The sequence below is a fragment of the Macaca nemestrina genome, chromosome 3 (genome assembly GCF_043159975.1).
Source record: "Macaca nemestrina isolate mMacNem1 chromosome 3, mMacNem.hap1, whole genome shotgun sequence".
NCBI lineage: Eukaryota > Metazoa > Chordata > Mammalia > Primates > Cercopithecidae > Macaca > Macaca nemestrina.
This window is the reverse complement of record NC_092127.1, coordinates 171807673-171828078: the sequence shown is the minus strand read 5'-3', so window position 1 is coordinate 171828078 and position 20406 is coordinate 171807673. Positions and strand designations below refer to the sequence as shown.

At 43.1% G+C, this 20406-nt stretch overlaps 1 protein-coding gene across 2 annotated transcripts in view; it reads right to left on the bottom strand.

Annotated features, from left to right (window-relative positions):
* Nucleotides 1–20406, bottom strand: part of LOC105487824 (SEL1L family member 3) — a 117088-nt gene that overhangs the window by 83038 nt on the left and 13644 nt on the right. For both annotated transcript variants that reach the window (XM_011751441.3, XM_011751440.3), the window contains exons 2-6: nucleotides 17597–18167; nucleotides 5517–5643; nucleotides 3754–3875; nucleotides 3300–3415; nucleotides 435–493 (exon numbers count right to left, since the gene is read on the bottom strand). In XM_011751441.3, coding sequence (XP_011749743.1) covers nucleotides 435–493; nucleotides 3300–3415; nucleotides 3754–3875; nucleotides 5517–5643; nucleotides 17597–18167 — 995 coding nt within the window. The remainder of the gene's footprint in view (nucleotides 1–434; nucleotides 494–3299; nucleotides 3416–3753; nucleotides 3876–5516; nucleotides 5644–17596; nucleotides 18168–20406) is intronic.

Sequence of the window (20406 nt, the reverse complement as noted above, 5' to 3'; positions counted from 1 at the left end):
TTGCATACATTTCAAATCCAGATTATAAACATAAATATAAAGACTGTCTGCTTTTATGTCTTATATGAGGCCAAAGTTACCAACCATTCTCAATAAGCAACATTAATACTTTGATTTATTTTTCAGAATCCTTCATAGAAGATAATTTTCAAAGAAAAAGAATTATAAAGTGCCATGAAAGGAAGAATATACAACGAGATCTTGAGAGAGGACTAGTTTTTCTTGCTTAGAAAAAAAGGTTGTGGGGGAAACAGAAAGAGTTTGTGCATGGTAGGAAAAAAAGTACAAAGACTAGCTACAGGGCAGAGAATAATCCATGCTTGGAAAAGCTGAGTGAGGAGATGCGGAATAACGTCAGGGCTGAGGGCTAAAGTATGAAGATTCCTTAACCCTCATGCAGGCAAATGTTGAATAAAAAGAAAAATCGCACTTACCTAATGGTCTGATTGTGGTAGCTTTTCAAATCCTGTCCAATGCTAGTGGTTACTACTATCTATGATGGGAGAGATACACAAGAATCAGTTATGCCTCATCACCCTACATTACCTATACAGTCCTTGGTGTAAATTACTCATAATATGCGTTGGAGAGTCTTTTACCTGATCAGTTTCTGCAAAAATAAAATTAACAGTTTACTAGCCCTGTGCATATTTTAAGATTTCATACATTTAACTTCCCCAAATGTGACTTGATGTGGTTAAAAATATCTACAATGCAGTTTCCACCAAGTTTCTGATACTTCCAAACTCCAAGCCAAAGGCTCATTTGATGTATTTGTCCTTAAAAGCTCATTGTGTAGAAAGACAAGGAAATATGTATGATACTACAAGGAGTGTTTAAAATCTTGCTCTGATTCCTTGAGAGCCTTAGGGGGGAAAACAAGATTGGTGTTGTATGTTCTTCACGCACTGCTGTTCCCACCTCCCTTTCCCTAAGCACTTGGAATCATCACTCTCATTTTAACAGGGACACTATTTTTTGTCATGAATGCTGTTAGCTGTCTCATATGGGCTCTTCTCATGTCTTGGACTCCAACATAAGCCTCTGGACTCAAGGGGCCACTTACACTCTGCTAGTGCCACCACAGAGTAAGTGCTAGGGTGCGTCTCAAAGACGTGGCTACAACACTTGGTATATGAAAGACAAACTAACCCACCAGAAACCAACCCAGTTCAGGCATACAACACGTTGGTACAGAAAAGAAAATGACTCACGCCACTTGTTGGCCTAAACCAACCGTTTAAGTCATTTATACATTCAGTCAAGGCAGACTATGGTAGTCCTACCACAGAGGTGGATTTTGGGTGGGAAGCATTATGTGTTGTTTCGGACCTATGTATATTAGACCAGATAGAATAGAAAGAAGAAGGACAAATGGGCTAAAGTCTACACACACCAAAAAAAATTTTTTGCCCCCACTTCTCTGGTCTTTCTCTCCTGCTTTACTCAACTATGTACTCCACCACTAAATTTATCTCCTTCATTAAAGGACTACTTTTAATCTTCTGCTCAAAAATCTTCTATGGTACCTTGCAAGTTGATGTCTAAATTCCCTGATATCCAAGATTCTCCACATTCTACTCATAAAGACATATTTTTTCCCTTCTATTAGCTTTCTATAGTCTACAAATTTCTACTCTAGTCAAACTGGTTTGTCTGCTAACCCCCAATAATATGCTGAAATACCCTCTTCTCCCTTCTCCATCTAAATCCTGTCCAACCAGATAAATCTTCTCGTGACACCTTCCCTAAGCATCCCAGCATAAAATGCCATCTCCCTTTTAGGATTCAATACAAATCATCTGGCAATTAATTATTTTTAAATTATTATTATTATTATCGAGACAGAGTCTCACTCTGTTACCCAGGCTGGAGTGCAGTGGCGCCATCTCGGCTCACTGCAACCTCCACCTCCCGGGTTCAAACAAGTCTCCTACCTCAGCCTCCCGAGTAGGTGGGATTATAGGCATGCACACCACGCCCAGTTACTTTTTGTATTTTTACTAGAGACAGGATTTCACCATGTTGGCCAGGCTGGTCTCCTGACGTCAGGTGACCCACCCACATCGGCCTCCCAAAGTGCTGGGATTACAGGCGTGAGCCACCGCAACCAGCTATCATCTGGCAATTAAGCTCACTTTATAACAGTCCTTTACCTCCTTAATGTTACTTCCATAAATAGTCTACAAGCAACTCGAGCATAGTGCCTTGCATACAGCAGGTGCAAAATAAGATTGGTGAATCTGCTCTGATGATTTGATACTTGTCTCAGGGACAACGGCACTCAGCTGACCTTCTCCATAGGAGAAAGCAGCAACCAGGCTATTATGGCCACCATAATTCTCACAAAGCTAGGAAGCTAAAATGTGGACCACTACTATGTCACTGAACATTTGTAAGTAAACAAACACACATACCAAGAATCCCAGCTCACATTTTACAGACTTTTCTCAGGAAAGCAGCAAGGACTGACCTGATTTCTTTTCTTTTACAGAAAAAAAAGGAAATGTGATCAAACTAAACACCAAGGGAAGACTGTGCATCATCTCATCCACAAGACAAACAAAATGCCTCTTCCACTTTTGTTACAGGAAAATCACAGATCGATAGGAAAAGCTGATGAGAAAACAAAGCAACCAGAAAAAGGTGGCAAACCGGCACTGTGTATATTGAGAAATAGAACTGTCTTCAATTAGAACAAGAGATTTGCCATCATCCATAAAATTCATGTTATGAGAGTTTGAAGCAGTTACGTACAATGCTTTATACTAAAAAGTAGATAAAGACACTGCATCCCACCTGAATTATCACTTATGTGTGTTGGTTATTATGATCTGTTTAATGCCAAACATAAGCAATTGCTTCACTTGCCAAAAGCAGTCAAATCATTTCTTGGCTGAACTAACCAATCCATTTCCTTAAAAAAAAAGTTGTAGATCTGATAACACTATATAAACATGGCCAATTATTGTTTTAACATTTATCTTCACAAAGCCTATCTCCCCAGGAGAAAAGGACTGAATTGCTCAGATCACTAAGGCTATAGAACTGCCTGTATGCTTTATTCATTCACCCTACAGTCAAAAGCAGCACTTTAAAAGTTAATTAAATGGGATGGGATCCTTATGATTTAAACTTCCATCTATAAAAGTTTGATTTAGCAAGTGTGTAGTTGTAAAGAGTCTATCATTTACCACAAATTTGCTTTTGCAGATTTTGTTGCTCCCCGGCTTTATGGCAATGCTTAACTTTAAGCGAAAATGCTCGTATGGCGTGTGATGAAGCATGCATACAGATACCTGGCCTCCGTTGAAAGAGATATCCAGTCGAAACCACTCCTTCAAAGGTACGATGAATTTAGTTTTTACAGCAAGGTCTTCCCCTTTGACAAGATGCATCTGAATATGCAAGTAGCCTAAAAGGAAAATTCGAGCACATGAAAATGACCAAAAAATATCTAAGAGTGAGTGAAGTAGCTAGGCCTTTTCAACAACTGTCCTAAGAAACTACAAGACTCCCCCAAATCAAAGCAAAACCCAAACGCTCATTTATAAATGCATTTCTTTGTAAATAAGACATTGGGTTTAAGCTTCCGGGAAAATCAGTTAAATTTGCAGCCCACATTTGGAAGCCATTGCTCTTGCTGGGCTGCCACGTTGACAGTATCTTCCTTATTCTAGACAGACATATCTGTCACGAGGCAGAGCTTCAAAAAATTACAATATCGTTTTAAAGGTTCTGTTTTATACTCACCCTCTTCCGTAAGAAATACAGAAGGTGTGCCGTACATCTCATTAGAGTCAACAAAGTACAGAATCCCACAGAGGTTGGCCTTGCAATAATGGAGTAAATAAAGCCACAATGAAACAGTAAACCTATAAGAGTGAGGGGGAAAAAAATTCTGCAGATTGATATCATCCAAGAACAGGTAATTATGGTTAACAATGACCAAGTAAATTGCTTTCTTTCCAATGAAGGGATGAATTTGCCTTCGCGTTCATCAAGGGAGATCAGCTTGCAAAGCCTGATTTTTGAAACAAAGGAGGTAGTTATAGTAACTGCAAAAGAGAGGAGTTAAGCTTCATTGTACAGAACTAGCAGACTTTCTACCTTGCACCAAAAACTCTGTTTCTGTGCCTCTTTGAGAATCTCACATGCCTCCTATTTGAATTCTTGATTAAGGCTTACAAAGTCAGACATAGATTTTAAAAATCTGGATTTTAATAAGAGGTGATTTGATAAGAAGCTATTTTAATTTCTATGATTAAAAGAAAAAACATAATTAGAGCCTTTTAAGCAATTTTTTTCCTTTCACGGATAAAAGCCATAAGGTAGAAAAATGTAATCATCTACAAATGGCATCACTACGAGATAACAGGGACACATATATGCTATTTTCATGCTCAGATTACGTTATTCAGTATCACGGTCCTGGCTGGCCAATACAGAACAATTAATCTAATTATCCCATTCCTGGACTGGGGCTATTTTAGTCAAAAAAAATATTGTACATCTGTGACTTGTGGAGTGAGGATAAAATAACGGTAGCCAACTTAACTAGGACACATTTAGCCAAGATATGTGATCCATCAATCAGTCAGAAAAGACTTGCTGAACATCCCTTGATACCGCACACAGTGCTACTGACCAGTAGTTCAAAGACGAGGAAGTGGGAATGATTGCATTTTGTATGTGAAACGTGGATCGAGGTCAAAATGAATGCATTGATTTCTCTTCATCTACCCCAGTAACCAATTTACAGTTTGGGTTAAAGTGACAGTGACCCCAGGTTCTTTGCAGATACACACAAAGAATTCCTTTCTGGTCTTTATAATCTGGCCTCAAAATCAGTGGTATGATATGCAAACAGATGGTGCCACACAGCTCCCTCCTGACCCCACCCAGCTGAGCAAGCTCATGAAGATAAGTTATTACAAGGAAGCTTAGCAAGAACATACGCTCGGTAAAGTGACTCAAGATCTTTCTACAGCCAGCAGCATGGGAAGAATTAAATCACTCTGCTAAATCCATCTGGTCTGAGGTGAACCAGGAACCATTTTCAGCATCTTCGATTCAGCAGCAGGAAAAAAAAAAAACAAAAAAAAAACATATATCTGGGTCTTGCTGAAATCAATGGAGGAGATCAGAAGTTGTGAGATTTCAAACAGCTCGTCCAATCTTCCACGACACAAAGGCAAAGCCAAGGCTGCAATCTGTGCTGGCTTTGGCTGGCTGCACCTGAGACCTTGCAGGGCCTCAGGCTTCAACACCTTGCTGTCTACTCATGTCATGGAAGGAGGCTAAGGCAAATTGAGGATTGTTAAATGCAAGGATAATTCAAGACTCATTTGAGGTTTTCAGGTCCACCAATTCTGTCTAAGCCACGGAGATCTCAACATTTTTGCAAAACACCTTACCATGGTATGTCCTCCTAAGGAGTTCTTCCACTAGCCTGCCCTGGTCCTCAAATAAAACAAGCACCTCCCAACCAGCTCCCTTCTACTACCCATCCTTACACTGGGTAATCCATCCGCTGGCGTCGAGTGGCCTCCAGCTCTCGGTTTTGAAACCTCGGGAACTTCTTGACAATGCCTGTGTTTTCTCCACTGGAGGCGTAAGGAAAGCCAAGCAGGGCAACCACATCTGCAAACAGCAAAACGGCTCCCTTTCAATTATATCCAGAAAAACATTCCTTCCCAAATCGCATTCATCCTGAAAGCCTCTGCTGAGCTCCAATCAAACATTTAAGTGAGATACCCTAAAAATACCAGCAAACATCTGTTGAATATACGCCAAGCACCATGCTAAGCACTTTACAGAGACCATGTCAATTACTTTTCATAACAACTCCGTGAAGTAGATTCTATTATTAGTTCCATTCTGCAGACGAAAAGCCCGAGGCTAAGTTCACAAAGTTAATAAGTGATAGAACCACAATTCAGGTTCTGAACTCAGGCTTCTGTGTTCATAACCATTTCACACCCTGCCCTCTGAATGCTAAGAAAAGCATCTGAATTTGTGTTATAGCAGTAAGTTAACACTTTCGTAGTTCTCACTATGGTCCTGACATTTCTGTAAACATGCTACATAAATTTGTTCATTTAATTTTCATTATTATCCCCAGTCTACAGATGAGAAAACAGAGGCGTGGTTGCCAAAATAGTAACTAATATTTAGTGTACACGGGCAATATGCTAAGCACGATTCAGGGATAATCTCACTTCATTTCACAACAAACTATGAAATAGGTTCTTTTATTATCCCCATTTAACAGATTAAAAACTGAGCATCAGAGAGGGTTAAATAAGAGATGGAGCTGGCATTCAAACTCAAGCTCTTTGGTTTCAGAATCCATACTCTTAAAATTGCAGTTTTTTTTTTCTTCTGTGCAAACTTTTTGCAGTAAATTCAACATACTACCCTACATAAAAATTACTAACCAGATACCTTAACATTGGAAGGTCTTCCATTTTATTTCACAAACACAAAAGAATTCTTCTCTATAACCCAAAAACCATAAGGATGTTCATAACAAATCTTAAAAGGAGAACTGAGTTATTTCATCTATATTTAATACCTACCGCTTTCAACAAGCCTAAGTATGAGTTTTTGGTTTTCCATATTCTCCCCAACTGAAGAAAAGAGAATCCACTTAACTCAACCTACGTATAAGAATACGTTTCTTGGCTGGGCATGGTGGCTCACACCTGTAATTTCAGCACTTTGGGAGGCCAAGGCGGGTGGATCACTTGAGGTCAGGAGTTCGAGACCAGTCTGGTCAACATGGTGAAACCCTATCTCTACTAAAAATACAAAAAAAAAATTAGCAGGCCATGGGAGTGTGTGCCTGTAATCCCAGCTACTCGGGAGGCTGAGGCAAGAGAATTGCTTGAAGCCAGAAGGCGGAGGTTGTCGTGAGCTGAGATGGCACCACTGCATTCCAAACTGGGCGACAGAGCAAGACTCCGTCTCAAAAAAAAAAAAAGGATACTTTTCTTCTGCTTAAAATGCTCCTTAGTTTAGACATTCATGATTAAATGGTGGAAACAGTCTATTTTCCTGCGTTTCTTGGAGAGAGAAGAGTTGATTTACGTGCAATTCACCAAATACCAATATTGGCACAAATTTTGGAGGCTTCAGCCTAGGATGCTGGACATCGCAGCTCTCATTTCCCAAAGGAAATAAAAAGTTTTATTATATAGAGAGGTACCTCTGGTTTACAACAATTTGGAAATCGCAAGAGCAGTTTTTAGAATCTCAGGCCCTTGTGTATATATTTAATAGGATTAAATAAGCCAATTTCTCCCTAGTAGTCAGAAATCTACATGCTTTGTTACAGGTAGAGATGCATTTGGAAATCCAAAAGAGTGGAGTTATCAGTTTCAACAGAAGCACTTAAATCCTTTGTTTTTCAAAATGAGCTCAATTTGGGCCAACTGGACTTGCTGGTCTATTATGGGGGTTGTAAGAGGGGTGAGAAGTGGAAGTACTGCAAAGGTTTTCTTTGGAATCTGAAGGAAAAATTCACCAAGGAAGTTGACATCAGCTCAACTTTGGTTTGGCTTCCACTATGTTGAGTGGAGCAGAAGAGACCAGATGGCCACATTAGACCCCTAGGAAGCCTTCTGCTGGTGATGGCTGTTGAGTGATCTAGTGTGCAGTGGAAACATTTGTCAAAACAAATGGGATTCAGTTCTGCCCAACCTGACTCCAATATAAAGAAGCTTCATAAAGGAGGTTTCTAAAGTGGAAAGAGTTAAAAGTGAATGACAATGAGCTCTCCCCTGTCCAAAGACCAAAATAAAGCAGGTCAAATGGGAGAACTGGCTGCAACAGATTTTGAAGGAAAAAGCTCAGACCCAAAGATCTAAAATAATTTTACAAGAACACATACTATTTGTACCCAACAAAACCAAAGTAATGGTAGTTTTCTTTCAAATCTGTAGCTTCACTACATGTATAATTTGGGGTCCTAGGCAGTTTGCCCTCAGTATGATACTGTCTTTCGATTACAATTAGAAGTAATGAACAAGAATGAATTTTGGAGCCGGAGAAGACTTTAAAATTCATCTGAATAACATAAAGGATATGTTATTTATCTCAGGATAACATATAGGTCTATTGTTTATAACTGATTATGGCTGCATGCAATGCTATAATTGACTAGTGATGTCTTGTCATGGGCAGTGGAATGCGGAGAAACAGTACCAGTGCCATCCACCACTAAATAATTAACAGGTAGGAAAACTTAGGTCCAAAGAAGTTTACTGCTTGCCTCTAGAATGTACTCATTAAAGCAGGGGCCTTACTTATTCACTATTCCATCCCCAGAGCCTAGAACAGTGTGCAGTACTTGATAAAGACCCCATAAATATTTGATGAATGAATGAATATAGGTGTGGCCAGGTCAGGATTTGAACCTGTCTCCCTTCCTCCTAGTACTGTTCACAGTTCTATAATGTGCATCACACTGCGTAAGCCAAATAATGACCTTTCTTCTTTCAAATCCTTTCCCCAAATTCATTTCTTTAGCTTATTTTGCATGAAGAGCTGAGGTTAAACAAACAAACAAAAAAAGACATAATTAAGACATAAATGTAGAATGCCAGGAAAACAGTTGATGTTAGGAACACTTTGCTGTTTTGCTTGTATTATTGCCTCAAATTTTAGAGCAAGAAGAGGCAACAGATATTATATGGTGCAAACCCCTTCATTTGGAGACATGAAAAGTACTGAGTGTCTTATTGAAGATTTCATAGCTGGTAAGAAGCCCTGATATGACTCAAACCTGGCTTTCCCACTGCAAACCAATGGGCTTTTCTTCTCAAAAGTCCTCCCAGAAAGAACCTCGGCTGATATTCAGTAGGTGTGCCCCTGTGCGGATATACTGGTTGCTCAAACACTGAAATATTTCTATTGTGGTTTGATACTTGATGTCACCTGGAACCTCCAAGGACCCACCACCCACCCTGGCCCCTTCTTCAAGTTAGAGCCTGGCCCAGCAGCAGCCTCTGGAGCCAGCTTCAGCACTAAGGCTAGCACCCACTGGGGTTCACCAAGGCCCCCCACCCTCACTGATTGTTAATATTTTAAATCTCATCCCCGGATCAGGTGAGGTTAAGGGACGACTATGTAGCCCATTCCCTAATTTAGCTGAGTGATCAGAACCCTGATACGGATTCCTTGCTCGGGAAAAGGTAACACTTCCACGCAACAAAACCCCACTCCAGAGGTGCTTCAGACACACAGCAATGAAGCCACTGAGATCATCAGCCCACCCTTGGAGAAGCTGAAGATGGTCTCAATGCAAGGAATCGCAATGACTACCAGTCTGTAAGCAGAGTCTGCGGGGAAAGAAGCGAAGACTTCTCAACCTGGAGAAATAAAGCCAGAGCACAGGCAGCTCAGTAACGCTTTCCAAACACAAGACATTCAAAAGCCAGTGGCCAATAAGGTGTTTAATTTTCTTTAAAGCCAAAGCCTGAGAATAAAAACTCGATTTTCTAGCAGATATGATTTAGGTCAGAACTTCCTCCAGAAAGGACACCAGGCAGTGAGGCAGGTTCCTGAGGAAGTCTGTGGAACATTTGATGACAGGAATCTTAAGAATAAAACCAGTTCTACTCCTAGTAATTTATCCTCCAAACGTGCTTATAAACATGCACAAAGATACATGTACAAGGATGCTCAGTGAAGCCTTGTGGCTAAAAGCAACAGCATGACCATCAGCAAAAGATGGGTTAAATAAATTATGGTCTGTCAGGCGATGCAATGCTAAGGAGCTGCTGAAAAGAATGAGGTCGGCAGCATGTCCTGGTACAGAAAAATCTACCGTATTGTTAATGAGCGCAGGTCCGTTTCTAGAATCCTCTCATTTGTGCAGGAAGAGAACGGGACACAACTTAACGCTTGTATGTGCAGAGAACATTTCTAGAAGGAGACACAAGAAACTGTTGCTAATGAATTTACTTCTGGGAAAAGGACCAGAAGATTCAAGGGGGAGGGGTGTGGAAACTTACTAGTTCCCCTAAACCGTTTCACACTATTTAAATTTTTTTTTATTGTTACCGTGTACACGTATTACTTTTTTGTCGACGAAAGAAGAGAACAAAAGCTCTGAGCACTTCCGGGCAGGCAGATAGAAGGAGCCAGCTACATCCCAAGGCCTCCCCACCCTCGGCCTCCGAGGCTGCCCAATCCGCTTCAAAGACACAAAGTCCAGTGGGTGAAGGAAACAGGATGATTCACATCGATAAAAATTCAACTTTAAAAAAAGTATTCTTTCTAATTTAGAACCTGGGTTAGGACTGTATTAGCATATTTCAGAGAGGCGGCATAGCAAAGTCAAAAGAATCAGGAAGTCTGGACTCCAGTTAAACAAACTCCCTGAGCCTCGGTTTTCCTCTTTGTTAAAGAAAGGTTCAGAATAACACTATTTTTCCCACTGAACTATTATGAGGATTAAATGAGACAATGTGCATGAAAAAAGTGTTTTGAAAATCATAAAGGGGAATGCAGATGCTAGGCATTAATTAGTGTTATTACTGAAAAATTCAGACTACCATGATTAAGTGGAAAAAAAGGAATTAGGTCTGTTTTTTTTTAAAGCCAAATATATAGTTTATAACTACTAAAAGTACTATCATGACATTGACTTGAATAGTCCTGCTGTATAAACCCTTTTTTCCACAAAGACAAGTCAAGGCTGGTTCCAGCACCTGACTTAACTTTCAATCATTTTGTTGTAATGAAATTTTGTTATAAAAAAAATCATACTTCCAGTCCATTGGATCTGAAGATGAGAATGCATTTTTAGTGAAAGGAAAAGAGAGTGGAGAAGAAAAAAACTACCATGTTGCCCCAGAGTTTCTTATTTAAGAGGGAAGATCAGAGAAATGTTCATAAAGCTAGACATTAGGGCACTTAAGAACCTTTCAAGAGTGTTCCTAACCTGCTTATCTAGTCTTACTTCTTGAATTGTCCATCTCACACCTGAGATTGTGTCTTGGAAAATAAACTACAGCAAGCATGCTGCTAGTCCACATTTCCACTCCATGGCAGACAGTAACTGATGGACATGGCACTCTTTCTCAGTAAGTACGGGCTCATCCTCAGAATCCTACTCAACACCATGTTCTAGGCAGCCACCCCCAATCAACACAAGCTAGCCTGTGAGATGAAGCCTTATTGCCATCTTTCCTGTCAAAGAACGAAGGCTTGTCACCATTTCTCCATCAGGAATTTTCTTCTTTGTGTGCCATAGCTTATGCCTTCCCCTCTACCTGAAAGCTGAATGTCCTTCCCTTCATTCCTTTTTTTTTTTCTCTTCTTTTTTTTTCTTTTTTTTTTGAGACAGAGTCTTGCTCTGTTGCCCAGGCTGGAGAGCAGTGGCACCGTTTTGGCTCACTGCAGCCTCCACCTCCCGAATTCAAGCAATTCTCCCACCTCAGCCCCCCGAGTAGCTGGGACCACAGATGCATGCCACCACGCCTGGCTAATTTTTTGTATTTTTAGTAAAGATGGAATTTCACCATGTTGGCTATGCTGGTCTCTAACTCCTGGCCTCAAGTGATCTGCCTGCCTCAGCCTCCCAAAGTGCTGGGATTATAGGCGTGAGCCACTGCGCCCGGCCCCTCCTTTATGAACCATGAAAACTCTACTCATCCTTCAAGTCTCTGTCAAAATGTCACCTCCTCTGTGAAGAAGCCACACAAAGTGCTTAACACATACAGGTTGCTCAGGAACTGTTCTTCAGTGAATGAATGACTTAAAATAAATACATAGCTTCATGACATCACCTGGTAGTTTAGCCTAATGAATTAAGTGTGGGATTTGGGAACCAAACTACCCAGGTTCAAACTCCAGCATCTTCATTAATAGCTGTGCAAACTTAGACAAGCTACTCTATCTCTCTGAGTCAGTTTTCTTTTTTCCCCTTGGTAAATATCCCAGTGGAATATTGGGCAAATTAAATTAAATAACAATGGGCCAGATGCTGTAGTTCACCCAGCACTTTGTAATCCCAGCACTTTGGGGGCCGATGCAGGCAGATCACTTGAGCACAGGAGTTTGAGACCAGTCTGGCCAACATAGCGAAACACTGTCTCTACTGAAAATACAAAAATTAGCTGGGCATGGTGGCACACATCTGTAACACCAACTACTCAGGAGGTTGAGGCAAGAGAATCGCATGAACCCGGGAGGCAGAGGTTGCAGTGAGCTGAGATCGCGCCACTGCACTCCAGCCTGGATGGCAGAGCAAGACCCTGTCTCAAAAAAAACAAAAAGAAAAAAAATTAGATAACCAGGTAAACCACATAAAGCACTTTGACAGTGCCTGGCACATAGCAAATGCTCAGTAGCAGTAAGTGACTGTAACTATTGGTGGCCACGTTAAAGAGAGTAGCTTTGTCCTCTTCTTTGAGCCTTCACACTCAGTAAAGAAATTGATCCATAATAGGTGCTCAATCTTTGTTTAATTGAATGAATCATGATACATGTCATAGGAGCAGTACCAATAGAGCATTCTGATGGCCAGAAGTTAGGAAGTTAATTTCTGGTTGTGGAAATTAAAAAAAAAAACTCAACAAAACTTCAGGGTGGGGGCTAGAAAAGTGTTAGAAATTTGAGCCAGTTGTTGAAATAGGGGCATGATTTTGCCAAGCAGGCATGGAAAGTGGCAGTGGGGGGAGGTGTTGCTTCGTGGGCTGGGGGAGTCGGGGCGGAACAGGAGCTATTCTAGGGGAAAGAAACTGCTTTAGCAAAGACATAGGCGTGGGGAATCAAAGACTTAAACCACAAAGGGGAAGCTGAGCTTACCTGTGGCTGCAAAGGAGAATCCCTGAACAGGAGAAGCCTGCAGACTTAACTAGCACAGCCCCGGTGGGTTTGTCTGGGAAGCTGTGGAGTGTGTGCAGTGGCCCTAGGGAAGGAGCACAGCCACCCCCACCCCCACACACTCCCTCATGTGGCAACACAGCCCTGCAAGGGTATCAGTGTGTGACGTTCACAAACTGTCCTTCCCCCTTGGCCAAGAGCATTCATTCAATCAACAAATAGTCATGAGTGCAGGGCTCTATGCTCACATCAGAACAAAGCAAACAAGTCCCCCGGCCTCGTGGAGCTTGTGCTCCAGTGTGGACCAGGCAACAGGCACATAGGCAACTAAAGATATTCACTGAAACCATCCAGTGGTGATCAGGCTAGGAAGGAAAATGAAGGTGGACAATGACAGGCAGGGCGGTGGGGGTGGGCCTGCTGTCTTAGATAAGGTGGCTGGGGGAGCCATCTTGAGGAGATGGCATTGGAGCAGAGGGGTGAGTGAGGTAAGGAAGTGGCCATTCGGTGATCTGGGAGAAGAGCATCTTAGGTGGAGGGAGCAGTCACACACATGTCCCAAAGCAGGAGAAGCAAGGAGGCCTCCTGTTGCTGGAAGCAGTCAGGAAGGGTGTGCATGGTGGGACACAAGGCTGCAAGGGGACAGGGACAGATTCCCACAGAGTAAGGGGCATGGGTTGATCTTAACTGGGATCAGTGGGCAATGGGAGGAACTGGGGGGTTTAATCAGGGAGTGATGCGATCAGCTTTCACTGGCTGCTGGTGGGGGATCCAGAGGGTATGATGGGCAAAACTGGGGGGCCACATGCAGGCAGTGCCAGGAGTCCAGACAGGAGGATGACGGCTTAGACCAGGACGACGGCACTCCATGTGGTGAGAAATGCAAGAAGGGACTGAATATGTGACACATACAGTCAGCACTAGGTGACTCTCAAAATAGAGTATGACAGGAAGAGAAGTCCAGGTGGGTCCCCAGGTCTGGGGCCCAAGTCTCCAGCCTGCATGGCTGATTCCTTTCTTTCCGTGACTCCAGCGTGAGTCAGGCACACATGTGATTTGGGAGGGACAACAGAAATGCCCACTCCCTTCCCTCAAGGAAATAAGCCACACTAGGTAGATTCACAGTCTGCCTATGGCTACGTATGCCCCCCACACCCAGGATGCAACAGCAACAGGTGCACCGGGGGCACGTGGCTGAGTCGTGGCACACACGTGTTCCCAATGGCTACTGACTTCTCATCCGGGTTAGGTTTTCCCCGCAGGGGTGGGTAAACGTCTGCTGCATCTCCACCAAAACGCAGCCTCATGGCCTGGCTGGGTCTGGCCTGGCAAAGGAGATAAGCTGCTGAAAGCCACGTCTGGACACACGCAGCCCTCGCCTCGGGAGCCCCGGCAAAGCCGGTGGTGGAGGCCCTCCAAGCACACTTCCAGAATACCAGGGCACAGGGACTTTGACTCTTTTTATACATGAAAAGGAAAATGAAAGCAAGTCAGGGAGTACTTCAGTTCAGAGGCAGGGCCATCGTAGGACACCAGGCACTTGACACAGAAAGCCTTCCCTGAAACCCCACATCAGTGCTGGCTGAGACAGGGACCATACATGACGGGCCCCCTGTGGCTCAGCTCGGAGCCTCACTAACGCCATCTTGTTCTGACTTGATTCTTGTTCATCAAGAAGCCCCTGCTAAAAACAAACCAGAGGCCTGGCCCCTTCCATCCCCACAGCCCAGATCTGGAACAAAGGTCATGGATGGTTTCCATGGGGCCGCTGCAGACGCTCTTGTGATCCGTCTTTTGGAGAAGGAAGAATGTGTGCCCCTTTTTCAGTAAACAAATCACAGCCTTGTGATCAGAGCTTATTTCGAGGGTGCATGGAGCTCCCCACCATTTCCAGTGACTTTAACTCTTGGGAAAGGGTTTTCTCTGCATGATGGTTTAATTCTCACTCCTGAGGTAATGCTCGGAAGCAGGTGAGGAGAAAAACCCCACTGTGCTGTTCCCAAGCCTTGTGAATATGAGAAGAAACAACAAAAGAAGGAAAAGACATTTCACATTTTAAGGGCATATTCAGGCACCCTAAGAACTGAGCCAGTTCGTTAAATGATTTCATTTGGAAACTTCCAGCTTGCAATTCAGTCATTCTTCAATGAGAAATACATGATGTGTCAAATATGAAATGGAATCATTAATCCCTGCCAAAGTCAGAGGTACAGCAAACTGTGGCTGTGTGTGCCCCATGCTCTCTTCCCCTTAACAAATTAGGTAGCCCTGTGGAAGGTATTCCAGACAGATGCCTGCATGGGGCTCTGCCTGGAAGAGGGAGGCACACTGATCATCAAAATGATTGGCTTGACTGCTTTCAGACATTTAACTACCCATCCCACCCTCCCCGCTATGTGCACACACACAGGAAGGGAATTTGCTTTCATCTTCTAGATATCTTTTCATTTAAAGCACCGCACAAACGCAGAATAAGCCAGACAGACAGGGCTATTAAAACGTAGGTTAAAATTGTATAGATTACACAAACACAGGAGCCCCTGTAAAAAATGGTAAAATCTGAATAAGGTCTTGGAGTCCAGTTAACAGTATTAGATCAGCATTACTTCCCCAGTTTCGATGTCGCACTGTAGATATGGAAAATGAGAAAGCTGGGGCGAGGATACGCAGGGGACTCTGTAGCCTTTGCAACTTTCTGTGAATCTGTAATTATTTCAAAATAGTTTTAATCCAGCACTTTGGAAGGCCAAGGCGGGAGGATTGCTTGAGCCTAGGAGTTGAAGACCAGCCTGGGCAACACAGGAAACCCCATCTCTACAAAAGAATTTAAAAATCAGCTGGATGTGCTGGTGCACGCCTGTGGTCCCAGCTACTTGGGAGGCTGAGGTGGGAGGATTGCTTGAGCCCAGGATGTTGAGGCTATAGTGAGTTATGATCATGCCACTGCACTCCAGCTTGGGTAACAGAGTGAAACCCTGTCTCAAAACAAGAAAAAGTTTTGGAATATGTCATATGTGCCAGTTCTAGGGTAAGTGGCCTCTGAGCAGCTATCATGTATGGTGACACAGGTCCTTTCGGTTTTCATTTGCTGCAGAGCTGTTTGGGGACAGTACCAAGAAATTGCCATAGCCATTATTTCCCTAAAGAGAGCCCACCAGAAATCCCATCCCAGAGGTGACAAGAAGTTGATCACTAGAGGAAAAACTTAGAGAGCATGTCCTTAAGTCCCCTTGTCCTACACCCATCCTGTTGAAGATGAGCTGTCAGGCACTTCCTGCGGAAGGGTCTGCTGCCACAAGCCCATGGATGTCCTCTGCCTGCCAAGCCTGGCTGGGAGTCAGATCACGGGAACCTTAGCAATCCTAAGTCCAACCAGCTCTGTCCCTGGCCCGCAGGTTCTTAAGTTTTAGGTTGCATCAGAGTCGTGAGGAAGGTGTTTAAAATGCCGATTCCAGGCCTTCCTCCACCCCCGCAGATCCCAACTAAGTAGATGAAGGACAGGGCCTAGGAATTTGCATTTGCAACAAACATTTGTGATTCTGTCACAGGTGGTCCTAGGGCCACAGTTGAGGAAACAACTGTGGAGGGCTCCCCACTGAGAGGGCAGAAGAAGAGCTGGCAGGCACTCGGCATTCACAGAGCAAGGCGCTCCTTGCACAATGGAGAGAACTTCAGAGTGGCGCCTCTCAGCGCACACCTGAGATCTCCAGCCCCAGGGCTTAACGAAGGCTGCAGAAGGGCCTGGGAGCCTCCGGGATTGGTCCTGCTGAGGTTGTGACCATGTGGCAATTAGGATAAAACGCAGAATGTGGACTATATCATCATCACAGCTTCTCACTGAGAGCTGATGATGTGCTAAGCAATCACATCTCATTTAGTCCTCATGGTACTGCTCTGAAGGAACTGTTTATTATCCCCATTTTACAGATAGGAAAACTGAGGCTCAGAGAGTTCCAAGGTTACAGAGATAGAAAGTGGCAGGGCAGGAATCCTGCCCAGCCAGAGGTTACCATTCTGTAATACAACCTCCCTTTCCGTCGGAAGGGTTCCTTTAGGTTCTCATCTCCTCCAGGATAAAACACTCTGCTTAAAAATAATAGAGGCCGGACATAGTGTCTCACGCCTGTAATTCTAGCACTCTGGGAGGCAGAGGCAGGCAGATCGCCTGAGGTCAGGAGTTTGAGACCAGCCTGGCCAACATGATGAAACCCCTTCTATACTAAAAATACACAAATTAGCCTGTCATGGTGGCGGGCGCCTGTAATCCCAGCTACTCAGGAGGCTGAGGCAGGAGAATTGCTTGAACCCGGGAGGTGGAGGTTGCAGTGTGCCAAGCGAGATCTCAGCACTGCACTCCAGCCTGGGCAACAGAACAAAACTCAGTCTCAAAAAAAAAAAAAAAAAAAAGGAAATTTAGCGGGCTTGCGGGGAATGGGAAGATTTTCCCAATTCTTGTTTCGGTGGCATGAATACTCCTTTCCAGCTTAAAGCAGATCTAACCCTCTCAAAGTCCCTCTTCCTCAGCTCCTTTGTTCTGCTCTTTCATCTTTGGTCCTGCTCTCTACTAATCTTTCTCCTCTCTTCCCATTTTAATTTTTCTCCTTTTGTCTTCAGACTTCAAAGTTACAGACTCAATGTGTCCCTCCATTTTCCCTGTATCCCCCATCACTAATAGAAGAGTTTTCTCCTGCCGTTCAATCACGATACAGGCTATCTGAAAAAAATGAGAATGAGGTTCCTAGCAAGAGAGATGACCTACCATTTTCCAGAGCACACTGTGGAATCCTGTTTGCCTGAAGGTTCCAAATATAACCCATGTTCCACTCAAGGCACACTTGATGATCTTTGAAAGGGCGTTCAAAAGGCGGGATGGTCTGCAGGAGGGTATAATTCTTTGCTACAGCATGGAGCAAGTTTTCCTCCCATTTAACATTCCAGTCTCCGCCACTGTATTTGTGAGTAATCCAGGCGCGTACTATCACTGCAGATACAGAGATGGAATGTCTGATGAAATAATCATCTCTGTAAACCATAATGCTTGGAAATTTCACATGTACTATTTGTGTCCTGCTGGTGTGAAGATGTTTCTCATTCTTCCACCTTTTTTTGTACACGGGAATGCTACTTCTGAACTCGGATGAAACAACTGCTTCCAAATTGACAACACAAGGCTGAGAACATAAATACTCAACCGAGACTTCAGAGACGTTGCGAACATTTCCTTCAAAGACAGTAAAATAAATAAAGTCTTTGTAAGCCACGCTCTGCTCAGCTTTGGGTATCACTGATGTCGTCAGGGAAGTCTGCCTGCCCAAAGACGGTACAACATTCTGAAAAAAGAAAAAGAAAGTTAGCAATACAGAAAGTTTAAAAATCCTCATCATAACAGATACGTGAATCATTATTTTCCTGGGATAAAAAATATCAGTCTCCATAAAGCGATGAATGAATGCAGGAGATAAAAGATGTCAAAACCACTACTGAAGAATTGGGGAAAAACCAACACACAAATACAATGGAAGATGAGGTCACATTAAACTCTCTCTCCAGACCCAGTAACATCTGCTGATCGGAATGTGACTGTGACATCTACGTGGCAATAATTCCAGAGTTGGTTTTCAAAGGCAGAAGCTGGTTCACAACAAACCCAATAGCGATGGAACCTGCCTTAGAATAAAACAGAGACAACACAGCTTCAGACATTTTCAAACTATTGTCCGGACTTTAAGTGGTGGGTCCGATAGTACCAGGTCAAAGGGTGGCAGAAAAGTGCAAAGTGCACCCTCAAGGGAACATAACAGGGATGCCACCCTGGCCCCTTTTTCTCCCATAAGTTTGAAGCCAGGGCAAGCCTGCATAATATATGGACAGGCGAGAGGTTTCTATTGCTCCCGGTCACACACGAGCAAGCTCAGACGATGGGCTGTGTTGTCCAATTCTTTCACCATAGACGATGCTGTGTGCACCAAGAAAGATTTTAGCTGAATGTTTGTTTATCTGGTCATGAAATCGAGGCAAGGTTTTGAGCATGAGGTGCTGATATATGAATGCTAAGAGCTCTCCCAAATATGACTTTGTGATTCAGGTATCCAAAACACGATAGAAAAAGGTCACTTTGGACCACTGCATATCCATTAGGGTGGCTATTATAAAACACACACATACACACAGAAAATAACAAGTGTTGGTGAAGATGTGGAGAATCTGGAACCCTTAGGCACTCTTAGTGAGAACGTAAAATGGTGCAGCTACTATGGAAAGCAGTATAGCAGTTCCTCAAATAAATTAAACACAGAATGATCATATGATCAGGCCAGGCATGGTGACTCATGCCTGTAATCCCAGAACTTTGGGAGGCTGAGGTGGGTGGATCACCTGAGGTCAGGAGTTCAAGACCAGCCTGGTAAACATGATGAAACCCTGTCTCTACTAATAATACAAAAATCAGCCAGGTGTGGTGGTGCGCACCTGTAATTCCAGCTATTTGGGAGGCTGAGTGAGGCAGGAGAATTGCTTGAACCTGGGAGGTGGAGGTTACAGTGAGCCAAGATCACGCCACTGCACTCTAGCCTGGGGAACAGAGCGAGACTGCATCTCAAAAAAGAATTATGATATGATCAGATCCAGCAATTCCACTTCTGGATATACACCCCTTACTCACACTAGCCAAAAGCAACCCCAAGGGTCCATTCACGGATGAATGGGTAGAAAAAATGTGGTATATACGTGGGATAGAATATTATTCAGCCCATAGAAGGGAATGAAATTCTGATATATGCTGTAAAATGAATGAACTTTGAGGACATGATGCTAAGTAAAACAAGCTAGACACAAAAGAACAGATATTATATCATCCGCCTACATGAAGTGCCTAGAGTAGTCAAACTCACAGAGAGAGAAGGTACAATAGAGGTTACCAGGGTCTAAGGGAAGAGGAGATTGAGGAGTTAGGATGTAATAGGTCTAGAGATTCAGTTTGGGACGATGAAATAGTATGGAGATAGAAAGTGGTGCCGGTTGCACAACAATGGGAATGTCCTTAACACTGCTGAACTATATACACTTACAAATGATTAAAATGGTACATTTTAATGCATGCATATTTTTACCACAATTTAAAAGAAAAAAGTCACTTTGGTCTCCTCTGAGGAAAGAAATAAAAACTCCTTTTTTCAATTCTGACTTAGAACTGTGGGAGAGGCAAAGATGGACAAGACATGAAATTTGGTATCAGGGAATCATGTCTATAAATAATGGCAATACAGGCAAAACGTGGTCAGTGTTCCCACCAAACTGTAAACAAGCCCAAGGGTGCATAGCACTGGGAGAGAATAATTCTAACTGGAAGGTCTGGGATAGGCTTTATGGAAGAAATGGTATCTCAGTTGGGCTTTGAGGGATGAAAAGAAGTTCTTCAGGTAGGGAGACAAGGCAAAGGCACTGCAAAGGGTGTGAACAGCATAAGCCGGGCAAGAGGCAGGGGAATGCAGGTATACTTAGGGAATAGAAAGTAGTTATGTGAACACGCAGGTATGAGGTTGAAAAGAAAAGTAGAGTTTGGCCCTGGAG